Source organism: Ranitomeya imitator, chromosome 2 (genome assembly GCF_032444005.1).
Source record: "Ranitomeya imitator isolate aRanImi1 chromosome 2, aRanImi1.pri, whole genome shotgun sequence".
Lineage (NCBI taxonomy): Eukaryota > Metazoa > Chordata > Amphibia > Anura > Dendrobatidae > Ranitomeya > Ranitomeya imitator.
This window is the reverse complement of record NC_091283.1, coordinates 277075023-277090269: the sequence shown is the minus strand read 5'-3', so window position 1 is coordinate 277090269 and position 15247 is coordinate 277075023. Positions and strand designations below refer to the sequence as shown.

Genomic DNA, 15247 nt, shown 5'->3' with positions numbered 1-15247 from the left:
AACAGGGGATTACCCCAACATATGGGGTATCATCGTACTCGAGACAAATTGGACAACAACTTTTTGGGTCCAAGTTCTCTTGTTATCCTTGGGAAAATAAAAATTTGGGGGGCTAAAAATCATTTTTGTGGGAAAAAAAAGGTTTTTATTTTCACGGCTCTGCGTTGTAAACTGTAGTGAAACACTTGGGGGTTCAAAGTTTTCACAACACATCTAGATAAGTTCCGTGGGAGGTCTAGTTTCCAATATGAGGTCACTTGTGGGTGGTTTCTACTGTTTGGGTACATCAGGGGCTCTGCAAATGCAACGTGACGCCTGCAGACCAATCCATCTAAGTCTGCATTCCAAATGGCGCTCCTTCCCTTCCGAGCTCTGCCATGCGCCCAAACAGTGGTTCCCCCCCACATATGGGGTATCAGCGTACTCAGGACAAATTGAACAACAACTTTTGGGGTCCAATTTATTCTGTTACCCTTGTAAAAATACAAAGCTGGGGGCTAAAAAATCATTTTTGTGAAAAAAAAAAAAGAATTTTTATTTTCACGGCTCTGCGTTATAAACTGTAGTGAAACACTTAGGGGTTCAAAGTTCTCACAACACATCTAGATAAGTTCCTTGGGAGGTCTAGTTTCTAATATGGGGTCACTTGTGGGGGGTTTGTACTGTTTGGGTACATCAGGGGCTCTGCAAATGCAACGTGACTCCTGCAGACCAATCCATCTAAGTCTGCATTCCAAATGGCGCTCCTTCCCTTCCGAGCTCTGCCATGCGCCCAAACAGTGGTTCCCCCCCACATATGGGGTATCGGCGTACTCAGGACAAATTGGACAACAACTTTTGGGGTCCAATTTATTCTGTTACCCTTGTGAAAATACAAAACTGGGGGCTAAAAAATAATTTTTGCGAAAAAAAAAAAAATTATTTTAACGGCTCTGCGTTATAAACTGTTGTGAAACACTTGGGGGTTCAAAGCTCTCAAAACACATCTAGATAAGTTCCTTAGGGGGTCTAGTTTCCAAAATGGTGTCACTTGTGGGGGGTTTTAATGTTTAGGCACATCAGGGGCTCTCCAAACCAACATGGCGTCCCGTCTTAATTCCAGTCAATTTTGCATTGAAAAGTCAAATGGCGCTCCTTCCCTTCCGAGCTCTGCTATGCACCCAAAAAGTGGTTTACCCCCACATATGGGGTATCGTCACACTCAGGACAAATTGCACAACAACTTTTGTGGTCTAATTTCTTCTCTTACCCTTGGGAAAATAAAAAATTGGGGGCGAAAAGATCATTTTTGTGAAAAAATAAGATTTTTTATTTTTACGGCTCTGCATTATAAACTTCTGTGAAGCACTTGTTGGGTCAAAGTGCTCACCACACATCTAGATAAGTTCCTTAAGGGGTCTACTTTTCAAAATGGTGTCACTTGTGAGGGGTTCAAATGTTTAGGCACATCAGGGGCTCTCCAAACGTAACATGGCGTCCCATCTCAATTCCAGTCAATTTTGCATTGAAAAGTCAAATGGCGCTCCTTTCCTTCCGAGCTCTGCCATGCGCCCAAACAGTGGTTTACCCCCACATATGGGGTATCGTCGCACTCAGGACAAATTGCACAACAACTTTTGTGGTCTAATTTCTTCTCTTACCCTTGGGAAAATAAAAAATTGGTGGCGAAAAATCATTTTTGTGAAAAAATATGATTTTTTATTTTTACGGCTCTGCATTATAAACTTCTGTGAAGCAATTGGTGGGTCAAAGTGGTCACCACACATCTAGATAAGTTCCTTAGGGTGTCTACTTTCCAAAATGATGTCACTTGTGGGGGGTTTCAATGTTTAGGCACATGAGGGGCTCTCCAAACGCAACATGGCGTCCCATCTCAATTCCTGTCAATTTTGCATTGAAAAGTCAAATGGCGCCCCTTTCCTTCCGAGCTCTGCCATGCGCCCAAACAGTGGTTTACCCCCACATATGGGGTATCAGCCTACTCAGGACAGATTGTACAACAACGTTTGGCATCCATTTTATCCTGTTACCCTTGGTAAAATAAAACAAATTGGAGCTGAAATAAATTTTGTGTGAAAAAAAGTTAAATATTCATTTTTATTTAAACATTCCAAAAATTCCTGTGAAACCCCTGAAGGGTTAATAAACTTTTTGAATGTGGTTTTGAGCACCTTGAGGGGTGCAGTTTTTAGAATGGTGTCACACTTGGTTATTTTCTATCATATAGACCCCTCAAAATGACTTCAAATGAGATGTGGTCCCTAAAAAAAAATGGTGTTGTAAAAATGAGAAATTGCTGGTCAACTTTTAACCCTTATAACTCCCTAACAAAAAAAATTTTGGTTCCAAAATTGTGCTGATGTAAAGTAGACATGTGGGAAATGTTACTTATTAAGTATTTTGCGTGACATATCTCTGTGATTTAAGGGCATAAAAATTTAAAGTTGGAAAATTGCGAAATTTTTTAAATTTTCGCCAAATTTCCATTTTTTTCACAAATAAACGCAAGTTATATCGAATAAATGTTACCACTAACATGAAGTACAATATGTCACGAGAAAACAATGTCAGAATCGCCAAGATCCGTTGAAGCGTTCCAGAGTTATAACCTCATAAAGGGACAGTGGTCAGAATTGTAAAAATTGGCCCGGTCATTAACATGCAAACCACCCTCGGGGCTTAAGGGGTTAACAATTTATACCACAATGTTACATATATATACGTATAAAGTGCATAGTGCAAGATTATTAACAATAAAAAATGTGATTGCACAAAGAAATATAGAAAAAATACAAACATAGTGCAGCAACACAAAGGGCGGCCCTTGAAACATACATACAAGTAGCATATTATTCATCACTACATGGGCGCATAAGAGGAGACCGAAGTATGTATAGATCATGAAAGTTCTCATTGAGGATGGTGTCGCTCCCGTGGATTCACATATCCCATCATCTTCTCACAATTAGATATATTTCTTGAGCAGTATCATCTTGAAACATGACCGGATCGGTTTGATATATATAAGGGGCAAGAAAGACCGCATATCGATAACACTTCTAGAAAATAATGATAACAAAAGTTAAAATTAAAGTACTGCACACCATAGTCACATGGGCACTTTACCGTAGTTTTACACAGCAGTTTTATAGAGATGGGGGCATTCATTAGACTATATACGGCAACACGGTTGGGTCCTGGCCGTAGGGTGTGCGCATGCGCCGCTTGGATCGCTCCGGACCTCCCCAATCTGGTCTCCTGTGGTGTTGTCTGACTTGTGCTCCGGATTTTGCCTGGGCGCAATGCTGACGGGCCACTGACCGGCAAGGGGAGGTCCTTGTTTTGGCAGCGATTACAGGCGCCGGATGCGCCGTAGTACCCACGTGTCCAGTATTTACATCTGACGTCGTGGGCGCGTGACTAGGAGTCGCTATTATATGATTGGTCGGTGAGGATGTTCCTCTTTGGCAGCGATTACAGGCGCCGGATGCGCCGTTATACTCACGTGTGCAATGTTTACATCTGACGTCAGGGACGCGTGACTATGAGTCACTATTGTATGATTGGCTGGTGGGGATGTTAAAAGGACCGCTTACCTCCCTGTATGGTACACGCCCCCGGAAGAAGAACAGGCGAAACGCGCGTCGCAGTGGGCTGCGCACTAGGACGCGGGCACATCACGGTAATATACCTACGTTTAATTACCACGTAAAGTATATTGGCAGCATTTAGGCAGTGTTTAGGTGGTTTTTTTGACACTTTACCAGTAAAACCTTGGCTGTTCTGCCATTTAGGCTTGTGCCAGTGGCTTGAAACTGAAGGATAGGATTGGGAGACTCTGGGTATGTGTCTTATTTGTAAAACCATATACTAGCCATGTATGGATACATTCTGTCATATACTTACATGGTTTATGTGATTGTTGCTTTTGCTCCTAGTGACCTTTAGCTGTGCCTGAGGTACCTAGATATTTATAACGTATGTTTAATTGTGTTTATTGGCATAATAAAATTTGGTATATTTTACATTCCTTGTACCATCAGTGTACTTTCTTTGGTGGTACTGTTGGTTAGCTGGTACTGTCTGCAGGCTTTCTCAAAGGCCCGCAGAAAAGTGTCCAAGTCCCCGTCCTTTTCCATAACAGGAAAGTGATCAGATCGGGGCTTCGGTATCTGAGCTCTGCTGGGCTCACGGCTCCTGGCGGTGGAGGGTATCGGGCCTCCCGCTTGGCTCCTGATATTGCTGGATTAGCTGCAGACGTCCATCATGGTCATCGGCGTGCAGTAGTTCCAAGACCGCCAGCAGGTGGGGGTCCAGTTCGCCCTGATTGCTAATAGGGCCGGCATTCAGTGGTTGGACCTCTGCTGCAGCACTATGTTTGCTTGTGCTAGCTTCTGTGGCCACTGGGCTCTGAGAGCGGTCTAGAGCGGCTTCCCATTGCACCAGATCTGCAACCAGTTGGCCTTTGTTTTTGCCTGCAAAGTCAATGTGCTGTGACCTGCATAAGGCAATAAGGGTATCTCTGGTCTGCTGCTTGTAAAAGGTTTCTCCCATCACAACCATGGTTGCCAAATAAAAGATAGGACAGAAAAACAAAGAGAAGGGAAGCGGATAATTACCAGTACACACAATTGTCTCAGGACTAATAAACACTGAGTTCGTTCTCCAAACTTATTTCTCAGAGTCCTCGCAAGAACTTTGCAAGTTTTTAGTGAGAGGAATGATTGCTCAAACCAAATCACTAATGCTCTAAGATCCCACCGCGCTGCCACCAATATGTCACGATTCACACCGTGACCCTCACCCCTATGTCACGGATCTTTGTGACTTTACGCCAACAGACGGCTATCACATGTGCAGGGGGCTTATCTTGGCTATCCCTCCACTGCTAACAATGTGATGAAAACAAACACTAGGCTATTGGCCTATCAGTTTACAGCAGGGGCTTATTTTAGTTATACCACTGCTCTGCAATATAACACGAACTGCAGGGATTTATGTATATCCCGCCTTACAGTTCTGCTTGAACTTGCAGCTCTCTGGCGCCCCCCTTACCCTCAGGTCAGGTTAGGTACTGCACCTAGGGTAATTAGTCGCCAGAAAGGCTGCCTGCTTTGTACTGGCTATTGGGCATGCTGCATCGAGGCGATATAACTACTCCAACTCAGGCAGGAACAATAATGATCAACGCCGCCGTCGCTACAACAACTCCCAAAGGCACAGAACAAAGTATGCTGCCACCAGCTTCGATTAAACGGGTCCGAAACTAACCCAAAACAGTAGCGTAATTCCCTTTAGAAGACTTGGGGTACGTTTTAGAGCAGGAAGAACGAAAACTAGTAATTTAAATATTTTACTCCGAAAGATTAAGGCAGTGTTTACAAAAAGGTATATAAAGATGTTACAATATGAGACAATTGAAAATATGTACAAGGTAATTATAAAAATAACAGGGGTTAAATGAGAAATTAACACTTATATGTGTTCAGGACATTGCAGGCAACCAGGCTAGTGGGCAGAGTTCCCAAATATCCCAATGCATCAGGGCTAGCAGTAAGAGCTCCTCAGGTAAAACTGACTGCTGGGTACCTGGCATAAAACTTATAGCTCAGCCTGGTGACATCACTAAAAGGGTTGGTTTCCTCAGACCCTCCCCTCTCCTGAGACTTACCAAATTTAACACAAATTTGTATAATGCTCGTATCTCCGCTCCAGAACATGTCAGAATCCCAGCACACCCCTCATTCTTATTATTTTACTATTGGCTTTCTATTGGTACCAAGTTCGGGCTAGTTGGGACACACAGTTCCAGAGAAATCCATACTTTTTTACCTGTTGGAATTATAGGCTCGCGCTTATAGTGGCTGATCCGCCAATGGAGATTCTCAAAATGGACGTATTATTTTCCTAGCCAAAATCGTTGGCCCAATATCTTACTATAAGAGGACAAAGAATCGCATGTCTTGAGAGATATCAGACCAGTTTTAGCTAGTACAATTGTCTATTGCAGCTACAGCGGTTGTATAAATTCCTTTTGTGGGAGGGAATGAGTAAGTTGCTCTGAACCTAGAATTTGCAGCTAGAAGCAATAAAACCTCAGCAAAACACAGTGAACGGGGGTCAACGCCCACCCTATATGTGTTGGCAAGAGAAACTAAAACTTATATTATACATTATCCTCACAGATGGGTTTTCAGGTTCCGTCTGCGGGATCCGAGGGTGGTGGTTAATCGGACGTGTTGAGGCGCGGAATTCCAGAGGATGGGAGACATTCGGGAGAAATCTTGGAGGCGGCTGTGTGAGGAACGATTAAGTGTGGTGGAGAGTAGGAGGTCTGGGGAGAATTAAAGATTACGTGAGGGAAGACAGTGGGAGTTTAGTTCAGAGATATAGGGAGGGGACAGGTTGTGGATGGCTTTGTAGATCAGTGTTAGTAGTTTGAACTGGATTCGTTGGGGAATTGGGAGCCAGTGGAGGGATTTGCAGAGGGGAGAAGCAGGGGAGTAGCGAGGAGAGAGGTGGATTAGCCGAGCAGCAGAGTTGAGGACAGACTGGAGTGGTGCAAGGGAGTTAGCGGGGAGGCCACAGAGGAGGGTGTTGCAGTAATCGAGGCGGGAGTACATGGAGTTGTTATTAGCAGCCATCATCATACTGCGGACTATACAATGATCATTTGCATCCAGGTATCTTATGGATTACATATTTTCTGGAGGTCGTCTTTCTTTCGATCTCCATCTTGTCTAGATGACATGATGACTTTTCACAGTCACAGCTGGTCTCAGCAGACCTCCATCTTCTCCGCTCTTTTGCAGCACATCCTGATCAGTCCCAACAAACTTGTGATTCCTACAGCCAATAAGTTGCTGATGCAATGGCCAACTTAGCCAGTGATTGGGAGCATGGAGCAGATGTCTTAGTCAGTAATACAACTTGTGTTCCAGTCCGTAAAAGACTGGAGAATACAACATCTACACGTTCTATCTCCTGATATGTTTCACATTGTTGTCATGCTTTATGATGTTACATTGGCTCACTTTCTTCCAGTTCATTTCCCTGCCATATCAGATCCTCTCAGTGGACATCTTGTATATTGAGAGAAATTTTCTGACTTAATCATCAAGGATGGATATGGACAGGGACCAGATGGCGGAGAGAATATTACACATCACCCTAGAGATCCTCTTCCGTCTGACTGGACAGGTGAGAGATTCTGATGATGTCACATTTCATCATTCTTATCGATGGGAATAACAGATGGACAGAACTGGAGAGGTGAGGACTCTGGAAATGTCTGTAGTGAGATTTATTCATGTGTCTCTCCATAACCAGGATTACACAGTAGTGAAGACCTCTAGTGAGCGCTGTCAGGACCCTGTGTCTGATGGATGGGGAAGACCACTGAGCCCAATCGCGAGGCCTCCACCTCACCTGATACATGAGAACTTCAATGACCGGAAGATCCTAGAACTCACTTACAAGATGATTGAGCTGCTGACTGGAGAGGTGACACTGCTGGGAATGCTGGGACATTACACAGTAACGCTATAAAGGAATCGGGGGGATGACGGTATCATTGTATGTGTCAGGTTCCTATAAGGTGTCAGGATGTCTCCGTCTATTTCTCCATGGAGGAGTGGGAGTATTTAGAAGGACACAAAGATCTGTACAAGGATGTCATGATGGAGGTTCCCCAGACCCTCACATCACCAGGTAATAGACAGGACTAAATACACACGGCCTATAATTTTCTGTATTTAAAGAATGAATTCAGTCCCTGTATGTGTTTCCTCCAGATCTATCCAGTAAGAGGACAACACCAGAGAGATGTCCCCGTACTCTTCTTCCAGAGGACTGTAAACAAGAAGATCCCATTGTTCCCCAGGATCATCAGGTAGATGGAGAGGGGTCATGCGATCTCCCCTATGATGTGTAGATGGCTGTGAAGGTCTTGTGCTCAGTCTTGTTTTATCCACCAGTATTCTATGTTTTAGGGCTTGTTTTCATTTGCAAGATATACGTCCGAGTCTCGCATGTGGAAACGAAGCTCTGGTGCCGGTACTTGGGAGCTGAGCGTGCGGCTGCATAGGAACACATGGAGCCGCACGCTCCGCTCCGGAGTGCCGGCACCAGAGCTTCGTTTCCACATGCGAGACACGGACGTGTATCTCGCTAGTGAAAACAAGCCCTTATACTTGTGTAATGAGAACGGTGGAGATGGCAGGATTAGAGCTGATCATAGATGTGACTTCTCCATCTGTCTGTGACTTTTACAATATTTGTTTCAGGGTGAAGATCTGACCCATATTAATACTACAGAGACATATGTGAGGGGTGATGAGCAGTGTAAAGAGGAGATTCCTACATATGACTACCCAGGTGAGTAGTGACCACTAAATGCAGAGAAGTCACAGATTCTTCTCAGTCACCGGCTGTGGCTACTTTATCAGTCGTGTAGTTCTTTTAAATCACATTGTTTTTATTAAAGCATATGACACGCCAGTAACAGTCTGATACAATTTCCAGACAGGTACAATGCATACAAAACCTATTAATACATTTTCATTTAATGAAAACAACTCACTTACCCCTGCCGGGTTTCCCTATATAAACGGAAAACCCCTGACAAGAGCCCATTTACTCTTATCCTGGCTCTTGGAGACGCATATAACAATTGCACCCATCTTATAAATCTCTCGCCAAAACCCATAGCCTTCATGACCGCCCACAAATACCGCCACTCCACAGTATCAAACGCCTTAGCGGCATCTAAAGACACCACAACCCTCCTACCCATATTGTCAGCCTTTACCTGCTTATTAAGAAACTATTGTCTAAGATTACATGCGATAGAACTATTGGGCATAAATCCGGATTGGTCCTGGTGTATTAGTATCGTTATAACCTTGTTAAGACGATTACCCAATATCTTGGCCAACATTTTAATATCTGTCGTTAATAACGAAATTGGGCAATAAGAAGCCGGATCCTTTACACTGTTCTTGCAACACTACAATTATTGCCTCACGCATGGACTGCGGCAACTCCCCCTCCACCAGACCAGCACCATACACCTCCAACAAAGCGGGAAGCAATACCTCTTTATATTTTTTTTATACACCTCCTCCTGAATCCCATCCACCCCTGGGGCTTTATCATTGGGCATAGAGGCCAGTGCAGCGTCAAGCTCCTCAAGAAGACCCCGATCTGCCTCTGAGAGTCTGGGGAGCTGTACCTCTGCCAAGAAACCATCCACCTCCTCCATCGTTGGCTGAACCCATGATTTATAAAGATCCGAGTAATACTCCATCATCACCTCCAAAATAGCTTTGCAACCAGTATGGTCCTTCCCATCCTTTCTCTTCAAAGAGACTATATGTGTGGAGTCTCTCTGAGCCGCCACTATTCTAGAAAGGAGATGGCCCGCCTTGTCCCCCTCCTCAAACTATTTAGCAGTTTAAAACATTTTCCTACGTTCCACGTTTTTCATTGCCATCTGACATACTCTATTCTGCTCTACCTTCAACCTTCCCTGTGCTTCTGGGGACTGATCGTTGATTAATGCCTCCTCTGCCTCCTCCAACTCTCTATGAACATCTGATCCTTCCTGCCCGTTTCTACCTTGACTCAGGATATCTCTTTAATGCAGAGCCCTCTGAAATAGGCCTTCGTATTCTCCCATACTGTCAATACCGAAGCCGTCCCAGCATTAATTTTAAAATATTCCTTAATGTCTCCCACTATGTGTCCATCCAAGTCAATAAGATGTAGCCAAAACGGGTTCAGCCTCCACATGCAACCCCTAGCAGGTACAGATCCCACTCCCTCAAGTATCACACTCATGGGGGAATGATCCGATATTGTTCTAGCCATATATGTTACCTCCCCTACAAGGCCCCAACAAGGCCCAACATCGGCGTATTGCCCCAGGCTAGATCTTTTCTTGACAAAGAAGCGGAGGACGAAAATCAGGAATATTTGTACACCCCAGAATGAGAAATCCTCCATAAATCATGCAGAGCGGTCTCCCTCAGGACGGTACCGAGTGGTGTACAGTTACCACCCGACTTCAGCGTCTCTCGTCTCCCCCTATACCAATGTGTGTCCGGAATATTGTTCAAGTCCCCTGTTATTAAAAATGGTATCACCGGTGTCTCCCCCATTATCTCCAGAACTGTCGATCACCTTTCCACAATATGGTGGTGGAACATAATTTGAAAACAGCCACATCAGACATCCATACAATTTACAAAGTAAACATATGAATCTACCCGACTGATCTATAACCACTTTGTGATACTCAAAAGGAACCCCAGCACAGACCCCCTAGAGTATGCTGAACATGTGACATGGTATCCAACCTGTACCCATCTTTTAGTCAGAAAATGCGTTCTCTCCTTCACCTTATGAGTCTCCTACAGACAGATCACTGACGTCTTGGCATCATTCATAAATTTAAACACATCTTGCCGCTTCACTCCGGATGCCAAACCCCTAACGTTCCAACTCACAACTCTCATTCTTCCAGACATTTTCCCTCCACAGAACATTTTATGCCGCATTTTTTCATCCAGTTGCTGCTGAAGTCACAACCACAGTAACCATGGTGATGTACATTATGCAAATATTTCCCCAAGCCCACCCCCCTCCCCCCACACCACAGAAGAACACCCTCAACAAATCCCCGTCCCATCCTTCCATCCTCTCCTAACATGGTGGAGAGCGCACTTGATCCGGAAAAGTCTGTTAACCCCTTCCAACAGTCCCTCAACTTGTCCCAAACTATTGGGACTCTCCCATGACTTGTGGATTGCGGCCTACGAGTATTTACATTTTCAATAAGTAGTCGTGTAGTTCTGTCGTATCACGATCGTGTGATCACCATTTTGCCTCTAGAGTAGAACCTTCTCCTCCGTCTGAAAATGTTGAAATGATTTTGTGAAAGCCCTTTCCTCTTGAACTTACAACCTGGAGGATCCACCTACTTCCTGGGATTAGGAGACGTTGACCGTTACCTGCCCAGATCTGTAAACTACAAAGCCAAATAACAGTGTACATAGAACGTGCTGACAAGCTAGAAAATCACTTGAAGAAAAATATTATGATGGTCCTCTAAGAGAAAGCGGAGGGTAATGATGCTGTTGGTTTCCTAGAATCCCGATTGGGGATGAGCGACTGTGCTCAGTGATACTCGGATATCACTTGATTATCTGGGTGCTCGGATGTGCTCGTTACTCGGCAAACGTTAGCCGGTGCTCGATTTCGAATCCCCACTCCGCGTGTGTGGTGACTGTTACACAGCCAAAATACATGCGGGGATTGCATGCGGGTCACTGTAATGCTGTAGCCATCTTGGTAGTGGCATTACTCTCATTCCTTGCTGTGTGACATCACCAGGGGGTTGTTAAAATGGTAGGCGGCGTTAGTTTCGGCACACTGACACCATTGCAGAGCTCTGTGACAGTTGTTATTGGAGGGAGAGAGTGCTTGTCCAGGCGTGTGTGTGTGCAGTACAACGTCTGAGTCCTGTAGTGTAGATACTGGTGCTGAAGCTGAACCATCATACTAACAGCCCTTCTAATCTTGTGCTTTTGAAGTTTGCATCAGATACAGCTCTGGCAAAAATTGAGACCACTTCAAAATTTTCAGTTTGTCTGATTTTTCTCTTTATAGGTATATTTTTGAGTTAAAATTATTACTATTATTATTACTTATTATTATTATTTATTATAGCGCTATTTATTCCATGGCGCTTTACATGTGAGGAGGGGTGTACATAATAAAAACAAGTACAATAATCTTAAACCATACAAGTCACAACTGGAACAGGAGGAGAGAGGACCCTGCACGCAGAAGGCTCACAATCTACAAGGGATGGGTGAGAATGCAGTAGGCGAGGGTAGAGCTGATCGTGCAGCAGTTTGGTCGATCGGTGGTTACTGCAGGTTGTAGGCTTGTCAGAAGAGGTGGGTCTTCAGGCTTGTTACGGAGAGGCGGGGTCAGTGGGTGCTCTTGTCCGCTGGCCTGGCTGTCTTTAGCAAGACTGCATGGACCATGGCTCATACCACTGAACGCCCGCTTTATCTCCCAGTGGGCAATACACTACACAGAGAACACAGGGTTAAGGTAAAACAGGGTGGCAATACTTTATTGAACCACAGCACACAATAGCAAACAGAGCCTTCCCAACATGCCTGGAATTGTATGGGTACATGGGCGCATATAAAATATCACTGCGTCTCCACGTGTTTCCAGTATGACACAATGTCAGAGCTCCCAGGCTCGCTACTCCATCTGTGGATGAATGCACAGAGAAGGGGCAACGACAAGCATAGGGAGATGACCAAGAACTGTCCATAGAATCCCTACAAGGTTCAGAGCCAGTTGACACGAGTGTCACCACCTGTCTTAACGGACCATCTCCATGGAACCAGGCGACCAGCGGGTCCCAACCCTGGCTTTCTCCAAACATATCCATGGTGCAGAGATGGTCACTGGATCAGATCTGTGTCCTTCCAACCGGAGCCGAAAACTCCTAGGTTGTATCCTATAGAATCCTAGACCAGTGTCCCTCGTGATGGTGCCATGATGAATTGGCTGCAGTCCTTCCTTCTGTCTGTAGTGTGGTTTGCAGAATGTTTTGCTGGTAGCTCTGTGTACTTCAGTCTCCCAGGATGTGAACTCTGAGTCAATTTATACCCAAGGCCTTGTAAGCTATTTTTAGAATTACCCAGTGTCCTTTAGTTCAACATCAAGATATGGCAACAATGGTGATGGGATTAAGTAGCCCTATTAGCATATAAGCACACATCAATAAACAAAGCTTAACCCACTCAATGTACAGCCACTATTACAGACTTACACAGTATGTTAGATAGTATATCAGTGGGCAGTCTGTCTTTTTGACCCACCAGACATAAACACTTAAATTCACAAGCCAATATACAGATAAAAAAAAACAGTTCTTTTGTTTATGCAAAAACGTAGCTGTCTGGGTAATTAAGATACAATCTGGTTTCTTCACAAGGCTCTTTTTGAAGGTTTCGATGGTAGGCGAGAGTCTCATATTTTGTGGTAGAGGGTTCCAGAGTAGGGGTGATGTGCGGGAGCAATCTTGTATACGATTATGGGAAGAGGGGAGTAGAGAAGGAGATCTTGTGAGGATCGGAGGTTGCATGCAGGTAAGTACCGGGACACGAGGTCACAAATTTATGGAGGAGACAGGTTGTGGATGGCTTTGTATGTCATGGTTAGGGCTTTGTACTGGAGTCTCTGGGCAATGGGGAGCCAGTGAAGGGATTGACAGAGGGGAGAGGCCGGGGAATAGCGGGAGGACAGGCGGATTAGTCGGGCAGCAGAGTTTAGAATAGATTGGAGGGGTGCAAGAGTGTTCGAGGGGAGGCCACAGAGCAGGAGGTTGCAGTAGTCAAGGCAAGAGGTGATGAGAGCATGGACTAGGGTTTTTCCAGATTCTTGGTTTAGGAATGTACAGATCCGTGAAATATTTTTGAGTTTGAGGCGGCAGGAATTGGAAAGGGCTTGGATATGTGGTTTGAAGGAGAGATCAGTGTCAAGGATTACCCCGAGGCAGCGAGCTTGTGGATATGTGGTTTGAAGGAGAGATCAGTGTCAAGGATTACCCCGAGGCAGCGAGCTTGTGGGACTGGGGAGATGGGCAGCCGTTTACTGTAATGGATAGGTTTGTTGGGGGGGGGGGGGGGGTCACGTGAGATGGGGGAAAGATGATGAATTCTGTTTTGTCCATGTAAAGTTTCAGAAATCTAGCGAGAAGGATGAAATGGCAAACAGACATTGAGCATTGAGGGATTCTGGTTAGTAGGGTGGTGATATCTGGTCAAGAGATGTAGATCTGTGTGTCATCGGCATAGATGTGATAATGAAAGCCGTGAGATTCTGTGAGCTGTCCCAGGCCAAAGGTGTAAATGGAGAAGAGCAGGGGCCCTAAGACTGAACCTTGCGGGACATTTGTTGTTTTATTCTATAAACTACTGACAACATGTCTCTGAAATTCAAAGCTAAAAGTTTTGTATTTATTTGCAGCAAATGATAAATTGTCAAAATAATAAAAAAGAAACAGTGATTTCAGACCTCAAATCATACAAAGAAAACAAGTTGTTATTCATTTAGAAACAACATTACTAATTTTTTACCTCGGGAAGAGTTCAGAAATCAATATTTGGTGGAATAACCATGATTTTTACTCACAGCTTTCATGCATCTTGGCATGCTTTTCACCAGTCTTTCACACTGCTATTGGATTACCTAATGCCACTCCTGGCACAAAAATGTAAGCAGTTCTAATTGGTTTGATGGCTTGTGACTATCCATCTTCCTCTTGATTACATTCCAGAGGTTCTCAATGGGGTTCAGGTCTGGAGAGCGGGCTGGCCATGACAAGGTCTTGATGTGGTGCTCCTTCATCCACACATTAATTGACCTTGCTGTGTGGCAAGAGGCATTGTCTTGCTGGAAAAACCAGTCCTCAGAGTTGGGAAACATTGCCTGATCTGAAGGAAGCAAGTGTTTTTCAAGAATAACCTTGTATGCGGCTTGAATCATACGTCCTTCGCAAAGATTAACCTGCCTAATTCCACCCTTGCAGAAGCATCCCCAGATCATCACCGATCCTCCACCAAATGTCACAGAGGGTGCAAGACTCCGTGGCTTGTACGCCTCTCCAGGTTTCTGTCTAACCATTAGACGACCAGGTGTTGGGCAAAGCTGAAAATTAGAATCATCAGAGAAGATTACCTTACTCCAGTCCTCTATGGTCCAGTACTTATGGCCTTTGGCAAACTTCAGCCTGGCTCTCCTTTGCTTTTCATTGATGAAAGGCTTTTTTCTAGCTTTACATGACTCGAGGCCTGCCTTTAGAAGCCTGTTACGAAATTACTTTAGGGCTATTCCTAGCACTTGTTTTGCCATTCAACTTATCCTATTGCAAGAGGATTGTGAAGACCACAGCAGGGTTTTTTTATACTTTCCCTCATTAAATAAGATTTGGTTCAGGTGATCACCTAATCAGAAGCACATTAAGTAGAATGAGATGTACTCTGGTTGGAATTCAACTGACACTGGAATGGAATGGCTGTCAGACATGTAGAGATGGTAATGTTTAGAAAACTGTGCAGTGGTCTCTTAATTTTTGCAGAGCTGTACAAATTGCATTTAGGCTAGGGATGAAGTTGCAGGAGCAGGGAGAGTGGCTGAATGCAGTCTGTAGGCAGTG

General features: G+C 44.5%; 1 protein-coding gene across 2 annotated transcripts in view; it reads left to right on the top strand.

Moving 5' to 3' along the window:
- Positions 1 to 15247, top strand: part of LOC138666912 (oocyte zinc finger protein XlCOF7.1-like) — a 124908-nt gene that overhangs the window by 93028 nt on the left and 16633 nt on the right. For both annotated transcript variants that reach the window (XM_069755096.1, XM_069755097.1), the window contains exons 2-6: positions 7045 to 7200; positions 7330 to 7503; positions 7587 to 7710; positions 7794 to 7891; positions 8286 to 8376. In XM_069755096.1, coding sequence (XP_069611197.1) covers positions 7123 to 7200; positions 7330 to 7503; positions 7587 to 7710; positions 7794 to 7891; positions 8286 to 8376 — 565 coding nt within the window. In that variant the 5' untranslated portion in view covers positions 7045 to 7122. The remainder of the gene's footprint in view (positions 1 to 7044; positions 7201 to 7329; positions 7504 to 7586; positions 7711 to 7793; positions 7892 to 8285; positions 8377 to 15247) is intronic.